At 41.3% G+C, this 23,304-nt stretch overlaps 1 protein-coding gene across 2 annotated transcripts in view; it reads right to left on the minus strand.

Annotated features, from left to right (window-relative positions):
* Positions 1-1,752: 1,752 nt before the first annotated feature.
* Kiaa0586 (KIAA0586 ortholog) overlaps positions 1,753-23,304 on the minus strand; it is a 96,274-nt gene continuing 74,722 nt past the window's right edge. The window contains exons 28-30 of one of the 2 annotated variants that reach the window (XM_040742962.1): positions 20,988-21,142; positions 18,581-18,689; positions 1,753-2,087 (exon numbers count right to left, since the gene is read on the minus strand). In XM_040742962.1, the coding sequence (XP_040598896.1) occupies positions 1,936-2,087; positions 18,581-18,689; positions 20,988-21,142 (416 nt within the window). In that variant the 3' untranslated portion in view covers positions 1,753-1,935. The remainder of the gene's footprint in view (positions 2,088-18,580; positions 18,690-20,987; positions 21,143-23,304) is intronic. The other variant, XM_040742963.1, reaches the window with a different exon arrangement.

Genomic DNA, 23,304 nt, shown 5'->3' on the forward strand with positions numbered 1-23,304 from the left:
CTTTTTTGCATAGGTTTCTAACTTCAGTGAGAAGAAATCCCCAGACCCTGGGTCCTACTAGAGGGAAAAGGAATTCTAAACTGCTCTTCGGTAATTCTCAACCTTCAGTGTACACTGAAGTCGTCTAAAAAGATCCCTTTTCACTTTAATACCATTGCCTGGCCCTTACCCAAGGTCAATTAAGCCAGAATCCCTGGTATGTAGCCCGGGCATTAGTACCTTCCAAAGCTCCCTAAGGTTCTACTGTGCAGCAGTGGGGGCGCGGGAGGGGGTTGCACACCTCCTAAATAACTTAAAAATGCTCAGAAAAGTGAATAGTGACTGTAATTATTGTGCGTGTGAACTTCAGTGGTGACAGAAAAGAATATTTTACGGAGGTAAATTTTTGTTTGAGAATTTAATAAACGTATTTGTAATGTGTTTTTAAAGTTCACCTCCATTTCATCCCCAATTCCTTATCCACTCAGCCTCTCTGAGTCCTGTGTTTTTGTTGTTTTAAACCCACCGTGTCCACTTAGTGCTGCTGCGTGTGCGTGGGTGTGGGGTCCTCTACTGGATGGAGTACAGGTAGACAACTCTTAGGGACTGCATCCCAGAAGAAAACGGATTCTCCTTCTCCTGGCAACCATCAACTGCCAATAGTTCCACAGCTATGGCAGACTCCATGCCCACCATTCCCCTCCATGCTGGGATTTTGACTGGCTTGATCTTGCACACATCTTATGCATGTAGTAGTCACAGGCACCAAGTGTTCAACTGCCTTGCTGTGTCTGGAAAACAGTTTTACTTCAGTCTTCCACTGCTGTTGACTCTCCGTCTTTCCACCTCTGAGACGACCCCTGAGCCTTTGGAGGAGGTATGGTATAGGTATTAGGGGTACCATTTACTGCACACTCACCTGGTATCAAGCACTGTGCAGGGCAATGGCTACTATGCCCAAACCCACTTACCAACCTGGCAAATGCATTATCACTAATCATTATTCTTCAAAAATAATTATTAAGTGCATTAACTCAAGGCAACTGGTAGGGGCTCATTTACCAATCACAAAGCCAGTAGGTATGGGAATAAGAATTAAACCTAGTTACAAAGCTGGGCCTTTTCACTGTCTTTTAATTGTGCACTGATGTTTTGAAAGATATACAGGTGCATAGGGCATACAAAGGCATATATGAGATTAGCTTCATTTCCCACCACTTGTGTAACGAATGGAGTACACCTAGCCATGGTCGTCCTTGACTTCCATTCCTTAGCCATCAGTTCCTTGCCCTGGAGACAAACTTAACGGTTTTCTTATTCCAAAAGGATTTGAGGTAGCTGGAAGAGGACTGTATAGGAATAAACCTGAACAGAACTAGTTACAACACAGTAATGGTGGACAGACACCATTTTTTACAGAAATGCCTAAGTTCATCATAAGGACCATAAGTTATAGACTGTTTTTCTCTAAAATCAGAAAAAATCGGTTTCTCCTTTTGAGAGGAATTCCATATCAATGCACACACATTTTAAAATTCTTTTTAGAACTACATTGTACAATATACAAATGTGTCATTACTTCATCTAGTCCCTTCTAGACGGGCATTAGATTGCCCTGAATTATTTGTTATTATAAAAATTATTTGTTATTATAAAAAATGTTAGAATGAACTTTGTAAGTTCACAGACAATTAATTACACCTATAAGATGAATTCTCAGAGTCAGAAGTTCCAAGCTAACCCAGGCTTCTAAGAAACAATTCAAAGTCAGACTCAGTGAGATACATTTACTTTATTCAAAAGCCTTACTAAATACTCAAAGACACTTTCATTTTAATAAAATATTAGAAATGTTTCCCCCCACCAAAAACTATACTCAAAGGCAAAACAGTCTATGGGAATGGTCTGGAGCGAAGTGGCATGTCCCCATTCATGCTGGGCTGGCTGTCTTCCTGTTCAGAAGGCGTCTGTCTCCGAAGAGTCCTCGTCACCCTGCATGGAGCTGGTGCTCAGGGGCTGAGAGCAATCCTCCAGGTTTGCAGAGGGCAGAGTCACAGACACTCTAGCGGGTGACTTGTGTGCAGTGAAGAGCGGGGCTGTCTTGCCACCTGCACAGAGGAGAAAGATATTCAGCAACACCAGCATTCCCTGACCACAGACACAGTTCTCTTTCCAGACAGTGCAGGAGACAGGAAAACAATGATTGCACACAGGAAATGTCTTTCTCAAGTCGCTCAGAATTTGTCAGAGATAAAACATGCTTTTCCCTTTACCATGGATCTCTTAGAGGCAGTATTTTACAAAGGAAACAGGCACTAAAAATTGTGGTACATAAGATTGGGATTTTTTTTCCTCCACTGAGTTTAAATATAGGGGGATGAGCTGGGAAGAAGAGACGGATAAAAGCAGGAATTGAAAGGAGATAAAAGAGTGCATAAATCTGTGTATGAAATTGTAAAAAAGCTAACAAAAAATTGTAGTACTAAGTCAGATTGCTAGAGCAATAGCCTAGTTGCTGACCTTGTCATTTGAGGCAAGTCATTTTTCCACTCAAAAGTTCAGTGTCTTCATATTGAATAGAAGAACGGAACCCATCTTACAGAGTTCATGGAAAAAACAACCTCGACAACAGAGCTCAGCACTGTTGGCATCATTTCAAACCACAAATCCCCACTGTAGTGACTGCTGGAAGACAGAGCTTACTGTCCCTATTGTGACTATTAATGGCTGCTGTCCCTATTGATGCGTTAGTGACGAGCAGCCACTAGCAGCCCTGCAGCAAGAGTGGACTATCGACTGCATAACATCTTAAAAGAGGCAATGAGGGATGTAAGAGGTGTTTGAAGCCAGGAGTCATGCATGGCACTGGCCTATGGCCCTAGCTCTGGAAAGCTGAAGGAGAGGACGGTGAATTTGAAGTAGTCTAACTTTGTCAAAGCACTCTGCTTTTCCTCTTACTTCTACTAAACGGATGCTTAGCTCAGGATGTATTGTCAGCAATGCTTACTGATGAGTACCAACAGCGCTTTACTACTAGTTAACATATTTATACGACACTGTCTACGAGAGAATGCTGAAGTGGTCGTTCAAATGGTACTGGCATTGGACTAGTAAGCATTCATTTTGCACAAGTGATTTTCCCCTTCTCTGTATATTGAATTAAATGGGGGAAAAATCACTTCTCCATGGATTGCAAGCACTATTAGACCTGTAGGGATAGGATAAAAACCAAAATGAAGAAACATTAAGAACTACATCTAAAAATATTAGTAGGATATAAGACTTGTTAAAATACACTTGTTTCACAAAGTTATGATCCAGAGTATACAAAATAACCCAGAGAAGCATCCAATAGCACATCTTAATTTGTAATAAAGTTACAAGTTAGCACAGGACTGACTGGAGTCTACAGTTATAGATGCTCCACCCATTCAGCCTTACTTCTCCAAGTAGCATGAAGATGAACTCCATTCCTTGAATTACTAGGTATCCCAAACAACACTGATGGCAAGTAGTTTCTTATCTTGAACAAAACTGCTTTAAATATGTGCCTTGTTTTTATCTATACACATAAAATTGCTTATTAAATTGTTCAATAATATGACCTTTTTTAAAATTCTGAATACAATCAACAAGAAAAGTTATGTTTCTTGCAGTTGTTGCTTTATACTTAAATACCAACGCAAATTTTGTAATAGCCTTTCTCTCATTTTGTCTGATTCTAACAGTGATTCTGTGGGATAAGCAAGAGGAACAAGACAGATGCTAAGCTGGGCTTGTCAAAGGTGTATGCTGCCTAAACAGCTGTATTACCCTGCCTTATATGTGGAGCTAAGATGACAAAGAGCAGATACAAGGATGAGAAGATAACTCCCGTTCTCAAGACGCTGCTGACCTCATGGTGGAGATAGGGAGTGCACAGTTAAAATCACATCCAAGTAGCAGTTGAGCTGGAACTTAAAAGATGTTGGGAAGGCAATAAAGGAATGGGGAAGAAAAGAACAGATTTAAGTTTGTGTCCAAGAGGCACTGTGTGTTCTGGTATCAAATACAGACTGGACTGAAAGAATGGTGGGCACTGAAATGCTAAAGAAGGCAGGGCTAGACGGTGGTGGCAGGCGCCTTTAATCCCAGCACTCAGGAGGAGGAGGCGAGTGGATCTGTGTGAGTTTGAGGCCAGCCTGGTCTACATGGCAAGTTCCAGGACATCCAAGGCTGCACAGAGAGGCCCTGTTTTGAAAAAATAAAACAAAACAAAAAAACAACAAAAAAGGAGAACTCACAAAAGATTTCAAAGCAAGTAATAAAAGGGACAAATGCACTTTAGAAAAGGTTAGTATATAAACAAGAAGGGGTCTGTGGCAATGGCCAGAGAGACAAGTAGTGTAGAGCCTAGTACTTAGGAAGTATTGAGTGTGGTGCTCAGAGAACAGGTCTGGAGGATTGGGTAGACAGCAATGGGAAGCCTATGGAGGTGCAAAGAGATCAAAGAACCCGGGCCATCATAACCTGGATGACTACAGATACCTACAAGATGTGTGAATGGACGTTCCAGCAGACACCTGGAAGAGAAGCTTTCGAAGGCTGTAAAGCAGCTTTAGACACCAAATGAGCAGTCGCCCACAGACAGAATGACTAGCATAATGGGGACTGCAATCACTTAGAGGGGCAAAATGAAAGGAGAGCATAGCAGGGAGATGTAGGAAGTGCTAGGAAAAGTGAATAAAGAGAAAATAAAAGTAAGTATGTAAGAAGGAACTGTCAAAATAAAAGTCTAGTGTAATATGTCTAATTCAAAATTGGTAGAGCGGGTTTACAACTCACTGTCTTTAATTACAGTAAAAACCATGGCTTTCGAAGGCAACTGGAGGTAATTTCATTAGTAGTGTGTAATGACAGTGACAGCTAAGGAGAAGAAAACGATGCTTTAAGCACCAGTTCCTTTCTTTTTTAAAAACTGTTATTGCTGCTGGGTGTTGTTGGCACACGCCTTCAATCCCAGCACTCGGGAGGCAGAGGCAGGCAGATCTCTGAAAGTTGGAAACCAGCCTGATCTACAAGATCTAGTTACAGGTCAGCCTCCAAAGCCATAGAGAAACCCTGTCTGGAAAAACCAAAACAACAACAACAAAACCGTTACTGTGTGTGTGCATGTGTGTATTGTGTATTATTGCGTGCACACATGTGTGTATGATGTATGTGGGGGCCTGTGCATGCAAGCATGTGTGTGGAGTGGGTTCTCTCCCTCCACCTTTATGTGGGCTTGGGGAGTCAAACTCAGGTCACCAGCCTTGCACATCTCACAAGTCCCATCTAGTCCATTTAGGAGAGGACATAGATAAGGGCTGTGAGCTCAGCTTAGGAATGGGCCAAAACATACTCCAGCAAGGCTTTTGTGCAAGGGGGAGGAAAGGGAAGGAAAGGGAAGACCATGGATTATGGAACACAGAGAAACTGGACTGACCCTCCCTCCCTCCTACAAATACCAAGCAAGCACCTTGTCTGTGCCGGACATTGCTCTAGACTCTGCAGAATGCAGTAGTGAAGACAACAAAAGCTCAAACCTCACTGATCTCACGAGCCATAGTATGGAAGGAATGACAACCAAACAAGGAGGTAAGGATTCAAGGCCAGTAAATACTAGAGAGAGAAGCAGGTAAGGGTGGGAGAGACAGAATGAGAGATTGTGAGACTCACATTTCCTGAACCTAGCTCCCATCTATGAGATAGACTCAAAGGGTTTGGTGAGATTTAAGCAGGGTCATCTCAAGTGTTATATAGCTACTGGACCACAGAAACAACACTCAATTAAGTCAGCTTACTCCTGGGTCAGTGACCAGGAGCCATCCCGACAGACACCAGCCCTGTGGGGAGGGCTATAAAAGGACTCTGCCTTGGGGAGAATGACAGGAATGTTACATGGAAACTAGTAAGAAAACAAAAGTCGGCCTGGGGTTCACCTCCAGCCCCACATAACCCAGATGTGCTGCTGAGCCCTGTAACCTGGCACTCAGGAGGTGGAGGTGGGGTCAGAGCTCAGCCTGGGCTATGAGACCCTGTGTGAAAGGCTCTCTGGAAGGCCTCCAAGCAGGTACACCATCACTTTAGTTAAAAATCATATCAATAAAATGTACCTTACTTGCTAACATAATTTTGGGATGATTTCTTTTTAATTTCATAGGTTTTTAAATAGTCACAGCTTTAGAACTTTAAACGAAAAATTGTTGAGTGGGATATTTTTAAAAAGTACCACTTGATTAATGTGAACAGACAAAAGGTTAACACATTCACAACCAGTAATGGCTGTCACAGAGCAAAAAAGAAAATAGAAGAGGAGAACATCCTACTAAATCACCATTAGAGCAAACGCCAATTTTCTACCTAGTACATGTAGTCTGATGCTTTCGTGTTAAAATTCCCAGTTGTGTCATTACACTATGATGTCATTATTTCAACAGCTGTTTCCAGGTGTGAAAACAAGACCACTCCTTGGTCCCAGGGCTTGCAGTGTCACTAGCCTGGCATACACTTAAGCAGGAGATGCCAGGGTCAGATCTTATATTTGATATATCCAGAGTCAGAATTTAATATACTTATAGAAATCCAGGATACCAAAATTCTTCTCTAAAATACTGAAAATTCATAAATATCCATTTTCTGCTGCTGGATTTATAAGACTAAGGAATGCAAAAATCACAATTTGTTTATTTTTTTCCAGACATGGTTTTACTGTGTACCACTGGCCATTCTGGAACTCTCTATGCAGACCAGGATGGCCTGCCTCTGCCTCCCGTGTGCTGGGACTAAAGGCATGCCCCCACCACCACAGCAGACTCCACACAGCATTCCTAATGCTTATTAAATGTGTGTATAGATGCACGTACTTCCGAGTGGAGAATGTACTGCATCAGCAGGCTTGTGTGATGGGCCTAGATCTTAAGAGCCTTGGTGGACCATTATTAGATCTCTTTCCTGCCTCCAAAAACAACTAAGCCCTTTTCTCTGCTGTTCCAAAGAGGACCACAGCATCACAAATGCCTCATCCTGGCACATTTACCCAGCTCAAGACACACATAAATTATGGTGATCTAGCCGGGCGGTGGTGGCACATGCCTTTAATCCCAGCACTCGGGAGGCAGAGGCAGGCGGATCTCTGAGTTTGAGGCTGGGCTGGACCGACAGCCTCCAAAACAATACAGAGAAACCCTGTCTCGTAAAACCAAAAAAAATTTTTTTATGATCTACAAGATGACGACTGTGCAGTGGTATGACTTCTGATTGTCTCCACTTAGGCTTTTCCTACATGTCAATAAAGACTACTTTCTTATAAACTGTGGCATTAAAAATAAAGTGAAAAAGAACCAATTGTAATAATCTTTAATCCAGGTCTATGAAGAATCCTAATTAGCCCAGGGGAATGGACACCATAAAACTACAAAAATGATTTCACCTAAGCCGCGTTTGGGAAGGAGACAGTGCTGGGATTCAAGGTGTGCACCACTACATCCAGCCCAACTAGCTGGTGAGCCTGCTATTCTGTGCTCCTCTGTGCCAGCGACTGCCTCATCTGCGTCTGTTTTCTACCAAGTTGTAGCATGATGCCAGGCACACACTGGGTCTTGAAATCAAGCGAGCCAAGAGACCTATGGTGTCTTCTAACATCGTGCTTGCAATCACGCTCCAGATCTTGTTTTCAAAATTAGCAACTATTCCAGCAACGCAGTTGCTCGCCAGCTGTCTGAAACCGTTACAGCATTTCAGAGGTGTTTTATTAGGCTCTGGAAGGATTTTTCCTGTCCACCTTGGAGTCATCTGCTTTTGCTTCAATCCCTTGTGTAAGCAGCTGCTAAACTCTCCTGGCACACTAAATTCTCTTCACATACTTAACCCAGTTTGCAGATTATGCAACACCCTATCAGTGCTTGAGAACAAATGCTACATGTGTTGAAGAAGCTGACTGGTTATATGACACTCTGTATCATGGCTAATGTTTTACTTGCCTTCACTTCCCACAATCACTACTCACATTTTATCTCTCATCCTTAACGGGGTGCTTTGAAAGCTACAATAGAGCCTCAGCCTCTAATGCCTGACTATGTCTCTAACCTTCTATTTTATTCTAAAGTATGTCTCAGACATATAAGCCCTACTATACTTGAATTTATGACTGTTTCTGTTTTACAAATCAATTGAAAATGCTTATCTTAATTTATAATTTAAGATAAAAACAAAGTAGCTCACATAGGAAAAAATGAATGCACAGGCACCTGTGAAAACAACTCCAATTTCTTCCCTCTATCAGCAAGAGTTAACTCGAAAGATTTGTTTCTTCTTATGCCAGCTTCCAGCTGCTTCACGTTGTTTAAAACTGACTTCAAAGTTTAAACACTATCCTGTCCCAACAAATAACCTGCTCCAGATGGAATTCTCCTGAGTACTGCCCTCACTGCTCTGGACACCACACCTGCACCTTTTTAATTCAGCATTTTACAAACTTTCCAAACAGATGAAGGTTTCCTTCTCTGTACTCTAATAGACCTTTTAGAGAGCTGAGGCTCTAAATCCTGGGTGAGTCTGCACACACCTTACAAGAGTTAAAAATGGACAACAGCTTGTCTACTATGCTCATTATGAGAGAGAAGTCTTGGCAAGAAGTGGAAAAGGTCTTAAGAGTACCAAATTCTAGACCTTTGAAGTAGCAATCTCACCTGTACATACAGAGGCAAACTGGGCTCTTCCTGTGACCTGTTCGCAGCACTCAGTGAAGCTATATTAAAACAAAGTTCAGTGCTTGCTTCCCCCCAGTAAAAAACAAAACAGTTAAGCATAGAAATAATCACTATTCCTGTTCATAAAGAACTCAGGCCAAATGTGTTCATTTCCATAGTTCCTCTCATAAAACCAGGTCAATAGAAGCCTGATCTGGTGACCTCTCAGTAAAGACGGAAGTCAAACACATGAATGTAGTGACTGTCAGTAGAAGAGACTTGCCTAACGGATGCTTATCTTTATAAAATAGACAAGGAAAGAGCAAGCAAAGGACCACGGACGAAACTGCAGTTAACACAAAATGAACACAATTCTTAAAAATCGAAAGAACCTCATGAGCTGTTTCCTAGAAGGTTATAAATCACATTCTTTCCTACGGGCTTACTCATTACAATAATAAGCCTAGAATCTCCCCTTGCCCTAGCCAGCTTACGCCACACTGCTCAAAACAACCCCTTCTCAGGCAGCAAAAGGCAACATACCATTAAGCCAAGGGAAGAGCAGTTAGAGAAAATACACGGGCATCTGTTTGCAGGTCAAGGAAGGAGAAGCAGAGAAAAACGAAAAAATTTGTGGCTCACAAACAGGTTGAATTTTCCTAATCTAAACTCTGAAAACCAAAATGCTCCAAAAGTCAGCACATTCTGGCATCCCACCCGTAAGTGGGAAATTCCACAGCTGACCTCACGCTGGGACCACAGTCACAAAATATGTGCAATGAAATACTGTGCAAGATAATCTCCAACTTCTGAGGTAAGGTACATGGGAAATGTAAGTCAACTTCATGTTTAATCAAATGTATCAAATATTCTCAGATTTTAAAAATCTAACCAGACCACTCCTGGTCCCAAGCATTTTAGATAAGGCAATTTAACCTAAATTCTCAGGCCAACAAAATGCTGGGAACACCAAGAACTTGACCACACAGGTGGCATGGTGTTAACCTGCACTTCAAAATACAGCCAACTAACAGCCACCAACCACTGTTTCAAACAAACCCTTGGAGCTGAGCAATAATGACAAAAGAATGTGTCATAAAGTGCAATTATATTTCTTTTATCATTTTCTCTATGATTCAAAAAAAATCGTCTCTCAAGCTTCTTTTAAAATGTTGACATGTATTTATTTCTTTGTGTTGTGTGAAGGTCAGAGAACAACTTTTGGTAGTTATTTCTCTCCTTCCTCCATACGGGTCCCAGGGATTGGGGTCATCAGCAGTGAGTAGCTTCAATCACTGAGGCATCTTGCTGGTCCTCAAGCTTTCATTTAACTAGACTTTCAGGTAGACTTTCCAAGAAGTAAGATATACGTGAGCAACACTCAGTCTTGTAGCCTTGCAATATTAACTAAAAGTAAGGTAAGGTATGGGGTACAGGTACATATAGTTTGGTAGTATAGGGCTTGCCCATCACACATTCTCAGTATCACATGACCCATCCCCTCAACACACACACACACACACACACACTTTAAAAATAAACAGGAGTTGGAGAGGTGGCTCAGTGGTTAAGGGCACGTGTCGCACTTGTTTGATTCCCAGCACCCACATAGTGGTTTACAACTGTCCACCACTCCATTCCAAGAGACCTAAAGTCTTCTGGGCTTCCAGAAGGCACACGGTGCACACACATACATACAGGCAAAACCACCACACATAAATCTTTCTTAATCTAAAACAAAACAATCTACCATACAATATTACTAAACAAAACAACCTACAGGGCTCTTAAATATATTACAGGATATAAGGATGAAGCCTCTAAAAATTTTTTTCATTGAAACGAATGTCCAGAATTTAAAACAAATAAGGAGGCAATTAAAATTAATAATACTTAGGACAGATTCATTTTTCATACAAATTTGAGTTCATACGCAAAAAAAAAAAAACCCTAAGACTATTACTAGGGTACTTTAAAACACCTTAAAAAGATGTTAGTGTTTTTAAACAAGCGATCTTTTCAATTCAGTTGCTTTCTGGCTCTGTGTCTAAGTAGACACATCACCTCACATACAGCACTTTCAGACATCATCTCGTAGCACAGAAGCTTCTATCCCACTACCAAGAAGTTGCTGCTTAATTCAGGAAATTGAGGACTCACCATCTACTCTGAACACAGACTATTATTTACTTTAATAATGTAGTTTAGTTATTAAAACTCGTTAAAAAGCAGTTACGCACATGAATGCATTACTCTGTATTGTTATGACCTAGTCTGCCTACCTTTTAGGGGCACAATGTCTAGAGGGACATTCCACGCTTAAAATCTGGTTGAGAACTGAGAGACAGCTTTATCTACAGTGGACTTCCTGTTGGTTCAAGAGCCTATGAGACCACTACTAAAACAAGTTCCTCCCAGACAACTTTTTGTAAAAGCATGCCATAACAGTTTTAAAATGAAAAGAATCCTTAGATGTTTTCAATAGATTTGCCATGCACAATGTATGATTTCATTTACATAAGACACAAAATCAAAATAATGCAAGTCAGGACAATGGCTGCATCCTTGTGGGTAGAGGGTGCGATGGAGAAAGAACTAAGGGCCTGGGGACCCAGGGGGATCTCTTAGCTGGACACTGGCTGGGCAGGTGTGGTCTGCTTAAGCTGGTTCTTTGAGCACTAGTATGCTCACATGCTATGTGTAATTTTCTCTGTTTATATATGCTATATTCATCCATAAAAAATTAAAATTCGAAAAAACCATAGGTTAGTTTCAACAATTAAGGAGTACAACTGAGTTTTTAACTGTTTCTTAATGATGTCATAACATTGTTACTGAATACAAACAGAAGCTCCTGCTGGGTGGTGGTGGTGCATACCCTTAATCTCAGCACTTAGGAAGCAGAGGCAGGTGGATCTCTGAGTTCAAGGCCAGCCTGGTCTACAGAGTAAGTTCTAGGACAACCAGGGCTACCTGGCCAGATAGAACCTGTCTAAAACAAGAACAACAAAACCACCCAAACAAGAGCCCCCTTAAACTCTAACATACTATGCACAAACCTCTTCAGAAGCAAAGATGAGTTTTTGCTTTTGCTGTATTGATTCTCACATAGCTTATTATCCATGAAACTTTGACAATTAGCTACTTGATTTAATTAAAACAAACTATAAGTAAAAAATACAAAAAAGGAAATAAAAACAAATTAATTTTAACTAATTGTGAAAATATTTGTGAAATCTTAATACAGGCCGCACACAAGCTCTTTTTGTGGAAAATGGTTTCCCAGGGAATGGCACTGTAACAACATTTGAACATAACTGTTCTCTTCACTAATTCTAGGTCACAGGGTGTTGAAAAAAGTCTCTATTGCAATGTTCTTGTGGCATTTGGCAGCTACAGAGGCAAAGCAAGTTGGAGCTAAAAGCTTATATAATCTATAGACAGAAAACCTATTTTCTGAGATGAAGCCCTTCCTAAATATAAAACTTCCTCATAAATTATGGCTTGTGATTACCACTATAAATCCACAGTATCATTTGTGTTGTCTTAATGGTGATTTCTGCCACACTAACCACTTCTGACTAAATTTGGGAACAAAAACTGAATCTGACACCATGACCAGTTCTCCTCCCTAGGGCTGGACCTGGTAACTTTTAGAAGAGTCAAAGAATGAAAAATGAGCTTTCACACACAGGAAGCCACTAGAAAATAAGAACAACATTCCATGTCCTAAAACAGGAGCTTGAAAGCTCTGCCATTGTTTTAAGTTTCAGGCCCAGAGAAGAAGGCTGGGTCACTGCACATGACACCAATGAGAAGACCCGTCCGGGCTCCACGTCACCATTTCTCTGATAACAGCGCCAAGCTATGAGGCCCCACCGCACAGGCCTCGCCAGCATGGCCGTCTTGTACACACATGGCCCTAGAGTGTAGGGACACAGGGAAGGCAGCACTTGTTGGCTGTGAAAACAGTCTGATACAAACCAGATGGGAACTTACGAGAGGGGCAACACAAAGGAAAACAATTGGCTCATTCAACAAAGTCATGCCCCTGCCCCAGAGAATTCACAGAAGACAGCAACAGTCACCCACACTTGATACAAACAAGAAGCCATGTGGGCATAGTTGAAAGAATTGTTTTCCTCAAACTAAACAAAGTTTTGATTTCTAAATTCTTACATTCATTAACTGCAGTTTGGTGTAGTGCTTTTTTTTTTTTTTGCCAAAAATAAATTTCACTTGCAGAGTATTTTGTGAGACTACAAAAATAATGGGGACATAGAAACTAATTTTGTGCTGCTTCCTTTAAAGTGCTATGAATACAAACTAAAGTATTTCAGGAAACTGGCACTGTTACATGATTGATCACTGACACAGCAATTAGAAAACAGTCACCACAGAGTTCCAGGACTGCCTAAGTTTTGATTGGCATCAAAGGCCCCTAATAAAACTATACTGCTACGTAAATATGTTCCTGGACTCATAGATAATAGAGCATTACTGAATTACAGTAACAGGAAAGAAGTGCCATGTCCCCCAGTCAAGTCTGAGCTGACACTTTCAGGGTGACTTTGTAGTTAATCTCTGAAGAGGATGGCTGTGTTGTGTAAGAGATCCTCGCACACTAGAAGAGTAGACGTAGTGACAACTCCAACCTTGGTTCGGATGCCCTGGAGACAGTTTTTCTACTTCTAGGACCATTTACTTCATTAATAAAAAATCATACAGATGCTGTCAATCTACACACAGTTACTTTAGTGATTTTGGAGGGCTTGCAAGATGGCTCAACAGGTAAAGGTTCTTATGGCCAAGCCTGCCAACCAGAGTCTAATCCCAGGACCCATATTTGTCCCCCACCTGCATGGCTTTTTTGCATTCTCGTGTAATCCTTTGTGCATTCTGTCCATTTTAAAGGACATAATTATACATACCTCTCTCCTAGATGATATATTACATATGTTCTCCATCCCCTCAAGTCTGTGTTATATATTTATTTGCGTGTGTGTGTGTGTGTGTGTGTGTGTGTGTGTAGACAATACACACATGTTGAGGGCAATGAACAAATTTTCCAGGAGCTGGTTCTCTCCTTCCACCAACTCAGCCCTGAGGACTGAATTCAGGTGACCAGGCTTAGTGTGTGGCCTGTTGGAGGAAGTGTGTCACTGGGGACAGGCTTTGAGGTTTCAAATGCTTAAGCCAGGCCCAGTCTCTCTCTCTTCCTGCTGCCTGCCCATCCAGATGTAGAACTCTCAGCTACCTCGCCAGTATCACGTCTGCCTGCATGCCACCATGCTTCCTGCCATGGTGACCATGGACTAAACCTCTGAACCTGTAAACAAGCCCCAGTTAAATGCTTTCCTTTATAAGAGTTGTGAGGTCATGGTGTTTCTTCACAGCAATAGAACCCTGACTAAGATAGAGGCTGTTAGCAGGAGTGGGGTATTGCTATGACAGGCTTGACTGTGCTTTTGTTAGGAGGAATACAGACTTTGGGACTTTAGGAAAGCACAGATTTGTAGAAGACACATATACTCAGACAGTGCTTGTACCAGCTTGCATGTATGGGTTCCTGGTGCTTTTTAGTGTGTGCCACATCATCTCCCTCTCTGAGACCTACACATCTGTTCTGTACTTTACTTCTGGTACTGGGAATGGAATCCACGATCTGTGCACCAGGCTGATGGCCTAACACTGCGCTATCCTTCCCCACACACGTGGTTTGAAGTGGCCATCATACTTTAAGACCAGAAAAGTCCACTTAAGAAAGCTCAGCTATGGTGTTAAAGTTATTAAGATAATACACTCTGGCAGTGATTGTACTTTAGCTATATGTCAATTATAAAGACAAAATTAATAATTTTATTAAACAGAAATGATCTTACTTACACAGAAACCTCTTCTAAATAGACAGAAACTTTGTTTGCTAATTCTCCTATGCTCTGAGTTAGAATCAAAATCTGTGACAGAACCAGTGTAAAGGGGCAGAGGCAAACTCTGGGTACAACGCCAATGAAGCAGGGTTCTCTAAGTGTGCTGCCACTAAAATGTAACGGGATCTGCCAATGAAGCAGGGTTCTCTAAGTGTGCTGCCACTAAAATGTAACCGGATCTGCCAATGAAGCAGGGTTCTCTAAGTGTGCTGCCACTAAAATGTAACTGGATCTGGACAAATTCATTTTAGGATTATATTTGAGCAACAAAGATAATCTCCAAGTAAGAAAACAGAAGAATCCTGTCCTAATCTGTCCTAGCATTCAATCACAAACAAACCGCTTAAATCTCCATCTCCATGGTACGTTTGCTCTTCTGCTTGTTATGTCACACTCATATTCTTAAAGTATTTTGAAAAACCCAAAGAAAGAAAATAATATAAAAGTGATGACTTTATCATACTACTCATTACAACTTAATGTTCATCATAAACAAATGGATTTAGAACTAGTTTCTCATTTGTATTATTAGTTAACCTAAACAGAAAAAAAAGGTCAGGGTTAACTTATAGTGTGTGGTGGTTTGAGTAAGAACGGCCCCCACTGGCTCATATATATTCGAATGCTTAGTCACCGTGGAGTGCCACTACTTGGGAAGGATAGGAGGTGTGGCTTTGTTAGAGAAGTGTGTCACAGGAGATGGCCCAGGGTCTCCCTCTGCCAGCTGCCTATGGATCAGGATGTAGCTCTCAGCTACTTCTCCAGCGCCATGCCTCCATGCTCCCTGCCATAATGATAGTGGACTAGCCTCTGAACCCAAAGCAAGCTCTCAATTAAATGTTTTCCTCCCTCTCCCTCTCTCCCTCTCTCCCTCCCTCCTTCCCTCCCTCCGCCTCTACCCCTGTCTCTGTAAGACAGTGCTTCTCTATGTGTAGCCCTGGCTATCCTAGAATTCAATGTGTAGATCAGGCTGGTTTTGAACTCAGAGTCCTCCTGTTTCTGCTTCAAGAGACAGGATTAAACGCATGCGCCACCACTGCCTGGCTAAATGCTTTCTTTTTTATAAGAGTAACCTTGTTCATGGTGTCCCTTCACGGCAATAGAACACTGACTGAGACAGAGCAAAGGAGGAAAAACCAGAAGCAAAAATCCACTTTTTGAAGAAGGTGCTGGACACATAACTAGAACACTGGTTCAGAGCTTCCATCCTAGGGTCAAAGAACACACCCAATAAATTCAGAAGCACGCGAAAGGGTTTCGTCGTAATGATTGGTTTGCTTATTCCTTCTGTTTTTGAGACCAGCCCAAATTAACCTCTTGCCTCAGTCTACCAAATGCTGGGACTATAGGCATTTGCCACCACACCTGATTTGAAAGGATGGTATTATACTCCAAAGATATCACCTGACAAACTAACAAACTTGACTGATTTTATGTCCAAATCTGGAAACAAAACAAGATCTTGGTCATTCTTCAGCTATGCAGTGCAAGAGTGTATGTCCCACCATGTTTTGCATCAATTTTCACTGGGAGGCAGCTCATTGAAGGCGATGTTATTTCTAGTAATTTGCTTGATTTCTTAAATGCACACACTAAGCTACTATGCATTTCAAAGTAAAATACATGGTAACTCCAATGTAAAACAGCCATAATTAGGATTTGAATAATTGTAGAACCATTTACTTCCAGAAAAGGTGTGATTTTGAAACCCCTGTGATGGGACAACACTACAATTCACAATGATTTGTAACTCCAGTTTCAGGGAACTAACACCTCAACACTCTCTTCTGGCCTCAGGGGCCACCTGACACAAACATGATGCACAGACTTACATAAAGGTAAAACATTCATAACATTAAAAAGTCAAGATACACACACACACACACACACACACATATACACAGTGGTGGTTTAACTAAGAATGGTCCCCATAGGTTCATATTTTTAAAATGTTTGATCCCCAATTAGTGAAACCTCACTGGAGGTGGTGTGACCTTGTTGGAGGAGGTATGTCACTAAGGTAGGCCTTGAGATTTCCAAAGCCCACGCCAGCCTGTGGATCAGGAGGTAGCTCTGAGTTACTACCCCAGACCATGCTTGCTTTCCTGCTGCCATGTTCCCTGCCATGATAATGGACTAGCCTCTGAAGCTGTAAGCAAGCCTCCAATTAAAAGCTTTCTTCTATAAGCTGCCTTGGTCATGGTGTCTTTCTTACAGCAGTACTGCAGTAACTGAGACATATACATATATCACAACATAATCTAGAACCCACGTATGGGAGAAATTATGTAGTGTACGTGTGAGTCTGGGTTACTTCACTTAGTAAGTGCTAGTTCTGTCCACTTCCCTGCGGATGGCAGGATTTCACTTTTCTTTGTATCGTATCTGGGATGGGAAGGGAGTGTGCTGGTGTGCGCTTGTGTGGAAGGCTAGAAATCGACAATGTCAAAGTCTTCCTTAACCTCTCCTTGCCTTATTTTCTGAGCTGGTTTATCTGGGCTGACTTGCTAATGAGTCCCCAGGGTCCTCCTGCCTCTGCCGCTCAGAGCTAGAGTTACCGGCACTCACTGACCACCTGGCTGCAATGTGGAGTGAGGTCAAATGAGGTCCTCACACTTGTAGGATCCTCCTGCCTCTGCCACGCAGTGCTAGAGTTACCGGCACTCACTGACCACCTGGCTGCAATGTGGAGTGGGGTCACATGAGGTCCTCATACTTGTGCAGCAAGTGCCTCACCACTGGACCATGTCCCCAGCCTCTACATTCTTCATTCCAGCTGCGTGTGAGGATGTGACTCCAACCACTTTTAAAATCATTCATGTTAGTGGACACACAGGCTGATTCGCTTTCTTAACTACAGTGACTACTGCTGCAGAGATTACGGATATGTAAGTATCTCCATGATGTGCTGACTTCAGAGCCCTTTTCGTGTAAGGACGAGAACGGGACTGCTCAGCCACACAGTAAGTGTACACTGGTTTCTGTGACAAGCCTCACCCTGATTCCACAGTTGTGGATAAAGGTCGCTCTTCCCTCACACCCTTGCCAGCTGCTGTTCATCTATCTTCTTGGAAACTGTCCTGACTGAAGGGAGACGAAACCTCAAGAAGTAGTTTCAATTGGCATTTTCTTGATGGCTAAGGACCCTGAACACTAAGTCTCATGGGGAGGTAACAGAATGCATTTGCCATAAAAGCATATGAGGAATTGTTGGGAGGAAAGGAGAGTAGGGAAGGGGGTTAAAAAGTCAAAACAAACAAACAAAACAGTATGTGTGAAAATGCCATAATGAAATCTATTACTTAATGCACTGATAAAACAAAACGAGTTTAAGGAAATGGTTAAAAGGATGGAGCAACAGAAGAAGACAGGGGAGAAGGAAGCATGAAAGCCTAAACTTGGCGTGGTATAATCTCAGTGACATCTCATTTAGGTGCGGAGTGAACACTTCAGAACCTAGGTCACTCAAAATGTGCACAACTAACAAGCAGGCAGGGACATGAACCACAAGGCCAACAACCTTGCACAAATAGAAGGAAGAAAACACCAAAATGCCTTAACGCCGACACGAGTATAGAAAACATCATTTGGCTGCATGCGCTGGGACACCATTTATTTTTAGGCTACAGTGTTGGTCAACATCACTATATAACACTAAATGACCTTAACACAGAATACTAATAGCAGTAACCTTAAAGGGAAAAATAGTGCCTAAGAGTTTTAAAACCCAGTTAGAAATAGTGTTTGTTGGTTAAACAAAAGAGCTACAATTCTTAGAGTCAAATACAAATATACTACAAATAACACCTAGAGACAAAGGTGAGATTCATATAAAGAAATTTTCATTATGTACTTATATGTTCATTATCAGAACATCAAGTTTGATCTGGTAAATATAATCAAATATTTAATAAATATGATTATTTAAATAAACTATCACCATTTATTACAAAAATAACTTACCTTGCTGCTGTGAAAGTGAACTGTCAGACTTATTTCTTACACAGACTAGATGACTTTGTACTGGCTTGTGTTCAACTTGTTTAATGTCTGTGTCTTGCTTTTGTTGGTACTAGAGAATTTAAGAAATGAAACCATAATATTATTTTTAAGTTAAAAATGTGTTGAATTAAATTGGTTATTTTACACAGACATCTAATGATTTGGCTTGCTTTCAAAGAGCTACTTTGTCGTTTGACTTAACTTAAGCACAGTGAGTGTGTGACAAGGCCCACAGCTCCTGGAAGCATCACTCCTCAGATAATGCCGGTCCTGGGGCTCCAGAGTGGTAAGTGCTGCTGACAGTGAGTTCAACAGAGGTAACCATCCGTCCTCTCCCTCTACTCAAAGCCAGCAACTGAAACACTTTGTTACAGATTAGATTGCATCTTCTAGCTTTGCTTTCTTTCTGTTTCTATTCTCCTCTTCCTCTGGAGACATGAGCTCATTGTATGGCCCACATAGGCCTCAAACCTGTGAACCTTTGTTTGACTCAGCCTCATGAGTGCTAGGATTACAAGTGTTCATCCCTGTATTTGGCTAGAATTTTATTAAATGGAATCATTGAAGGCGCTAGCTTTTATTCAATGTAATTTTTGTAAGAAAAAAATCAAATTCTTGTACATCCTATACTCACAGAGCACTGGGAACAGTGGCATTCTAGAGTACAGAGCCAAGCACACTGTCCAGTCACCATCCTGATGAACACGGTGTGGTTTCTAATGAGGCTACTTCAAATACAAAGTTCCTATGGACACTCTGTTCTGTACTTGCTTGGGAAGTCAAATGTAGAGGTCATGTGTTAGCTGTGTGTCTGTATCATCTCATATTCCCAGTCAGCAATTTACTAGAGCAGCTGCCCACATCCTTGCCAACAAATGCATGGCAGCCTCTGCGACTTCTGCTTTCTAGTGAGCAGAGGGAGCTTGTATTTTAGTCTGCATTCCCTAATGTCTAATACCATGCTGACTGACTGCTCATATATCTTTTTGTTCACTTTAAATTAAGCCGTTCACTATTTAATTCTTTGGTTCATTTTTACGCGCTAGGTTTGTCTTTTCCCACCCTACTGCTTGTCTTTTTATTCTCTTAATATTGTGTTTGGGGAGTAGAAGTTCTTATTTTGGGGGAATAGAATTTAAAATTTTTGGCAAACCAATTTTTTAAATTCATTTTTTCATGAACAGTGCTTTCGCTATCACATTCAGGAAGTTCTTGCCTCTTAGTCAAAAAGTATTTTCTTTGATACAGACACTATTAGCATATTTATTAGTTTTTCCTGGTCTTTGCTTGAACAGATTAGCAATAATAAACCCTACATAATGTCGTATTCCATAAGCAATCTTTATTATATATTTTTAATTTTCTTCCTTGATACCATTCAAAGTTGTAAAATACCAGGCAATGAATACTGATTGAATATATTAATTCACAATGAGGAATGAATTGCTAATCATGAATATGAAACTGTATTTATTACCATGAGCATTTATTTAGATTAAGATCTTCGAGAACAATTATCATAATTTTTTAATATACAAGGTTTCATGGGCCACTGGCTTCACTCATTATGAAACTGTTATGCTTTCATGGAACATATTTTATATTTGAAAGCTATAAACATCAAATACTTAATAGGTACAAATTACTGAGTTGGGTTTATACAGTCACAGAGATATAAATAATAATAGCAACTTAATTAGGTATCAGATATTTTATATACAGTTTTTATTTTTTAAATTTATTTATGCCGGGCGTTGGTGGCGCACGCCTTTAATCCCAGCACTAGGGAGGCAGAGGCAGGCGGATCTCTGTGAGTTCGAGACCAGCCTAGACTACCAAGCGAGTTCCAGGACAGCCTCCAAAGCCACAGAGAAACCCTGTCTTGAAAAACAAAAACAAAACAAAAAAAATTATTTTGTGTGGGCAGGGGACTGTGTCTGTCAGTGTTTGTGTGCACGTCAAAGAACAACTTGTGGACCTGGTTCTCTCCTTCCTCCTTTAGAATGTTCTAGAAGATGCTGACTGTGTTGAGGTATACCTTTAATTCCAGCAATCAGTAGGCAGAGGCAGGACAATTTCTCTGAGGGTTTTGGACAGCCTGGTCTCTACAGGGAGCTTCAGGCCAGCCGTAACTACATAGTAAAACTCTGTCTCCCTCTGTCACTCCCACCCCCCTAAAAATGTTCTAGGGATTGAACACAGTCTGGTTTTGCTTTTTTTTGTTTGCTTGTTTTGTTTTGTTTTGAGACAGGGTCTGTCTACATAGCCCTGGCTATCCTTGAACTTGCTATGTAAACCAGGCTGGCCTTAAACACACAGAGTTACAATTCTCATTTTAAGTAAAGCACAGATGTTCTTGTTTTGGTACCTGAGAAAAGTCTTCAGCTGCTCCGGCTAAACTAGCATCATTGCCTTTTGTTGTCGTGTGTGTTACGGGAAGGACAAGGTTAGGACAGGGCTGCAACTCCAACTCCCTCAGACTCATTGGGCCATGACTGGCACGTGAATCTTCACAAATATCACCTATGTCAAACATGTAAACAAAGGTTAAACTGTCAGAGTTATCTTAGAAAAACAACAAACTACAACTGCCAGTATCCCTAAGCAGTTACTCAGAAACAGCAGTGAGCCTCACTCCAATAACTGGTATTAGGCTTGTATTTACTTTAAAGCAAAGCTCATAGAGAATGCAAAAATTAGCAATCTATGGAATATTGCAAGTAAGGTCCAGTCAACATTATCCATGTATGTGGTTCCTCCCTTCCCCACACAACTCACAATATTCCCACTTATCTTTTCTATCACTAATAAGTCAGACTCAATATGATACTTTCTATTTAAAATGCAATCTTGCACAGAATGGGGACTAACAGGAGGAGGAAGGGTGACAAAGGGGAGGACAGGGAGTGTCTTACTTTCATTTCCTGTTGCTGTGGGAAAAAAAAGCAAGTTAAGGGAGAAAGAGCTTATCTAGATCACAGGCAGATTACAGCCAGTCCCCTGTGGGGAGGTCAGGGTGGCAGGGACTTGAGGCACTAGTCACATGACACGCACAGTCAAGAGCAGGGATGCATGGACTCTGCATGGAGCTGCTGCTCGGCTCACCTTCTCCATTCTTTTTTTTTTTTTTTTTTTTTTTTTGGTTTTTACAAGACAGGGTTTCTCTGTATTGTTCTGGAAGCTATCGGTCCAGCCCGGCCTCGAACTCACAGAGATCCGCCTGCCTCTGCCTCCCGAGTGCTGGGATTAAAGGCGTGCGCCACCAACGCCCCGCACCTTCTCCAGGACGCCTGTCCAAGACTGGTGTCACCCACAGTAGGCGGGCCTTCCCAGTGATCCAGATAATCTCCCACAGCCAGACCCTTAGGCCAATCTAATTTAAATAATCCCTCATTGAGACTCCCTCCTCAGATAATTCTAGATTGAGTCATACCACAAGGGGGGGGGGGGGTACGAGAGGGCATGGCCAAAGTACATTATATAGTGTTATAAAAATGTTCTTATGAAAGTCAAGCAGCGTTGGTACACACCTGTAAACCCAGCTCTTGGAAGGCAGAGGCAGGCAGATCTCTGGGAGTTAGAAGCCAGCCTAGTCTACAAAGCAAGTTTCAGGACAGTCAGATGTGTTACACAGAGAAACTTTGTCTTGAAAAACCAAAAATAAAATAAATGTTCTTAAGGAACTTGTACTATGTACAATGAATGCATGTCAATGGAAAAACAGTTAATACTAAAGTAAAGGGCAATTCCTGGTTAGAAAATGCTGGTATTGGTTACCTCTATTCTATAGTATTTTTCTTCAAATGACCACATTCCTTTTTTCTAATCTAAATGTCACCTCACTAAAATCAGCAAAAAGACAAGAGCAGAAATATCTATGTGAGTGACATCAATGTACTCCTGCGTTTTTTCTTTTTAGATTCCAGGTGCTTTCAAGTACATTGTTCAATGAGTTATCCGAAAGCTAAGAAGCAGCAAAGACTTAACAATGGCAACTCTTTAACTCCTGGCTTCATATTCCATGGTCTTCCTAAAACATTTTAATACATGTATATGTGGGTATACATACTCATGTGTGCTTGACTGTGTGGAAGCCAGAGATCACTTCAGGTCTCCATCTTTGATGTTCAAGAATTATGCTACTTTGGCTGGCTAGCAAGTATGAAGGGATCCTTTTGTTGCCCCAACATTGAGATTACAAGTGCACACCATCATGCTTGGCATTACACCCCCTCCCAAAAAAAGATTTAAAATTTTTTATGTGTATGTGCAGTTGCCTGCATGTAGGCATATGTATGTACTCCATGTGCATATCTGATGCTCAGAGGCAAGAAGACGGCATCAGATCCTGTGGGACAGGGGCTGCAGATGTATGTGAGCCATCATGTGGGTGCTGGGAAGCAAACCCAGGACTTCTGCAAGAGCAGCCTGGTTTAAGTGCTAAGCCATCCCCAACCTCATGCTTGGCATTTTGTGTGGCTTCACTCTCAGGTTCTCATGTCTTCAAGGAAAGCGCTTCTAACTGAGCCAGCTAGCTCCTTCTACAAAGAATGCTAAGAAAATGGTTTCTTATTAATGATTATCTTTTAAATATAGCATAATTTCATTTAACCAATATGAAAGACTTTAAGAGTTCTTTATGAACTAAATTGTGTAAAATGAAGTATTTTAATAACACCATAGAC

Source organism: Mesocricetus auratus, unplaced genomic scaffold (genome assembly GCF_017639785.1).
Source record: "Mesocricetus auratus isolate SY011 unplaced genomic scaffold, BCM_Maur_2.0 Super-Scaffold_15014, whole genome shotgun sequence".
NCBI lineage: Eukaryota > Metazoa > Chordata > Mammalia > Rodentia > Cricetidae > Mesocricetus > Mesocricetus auratus.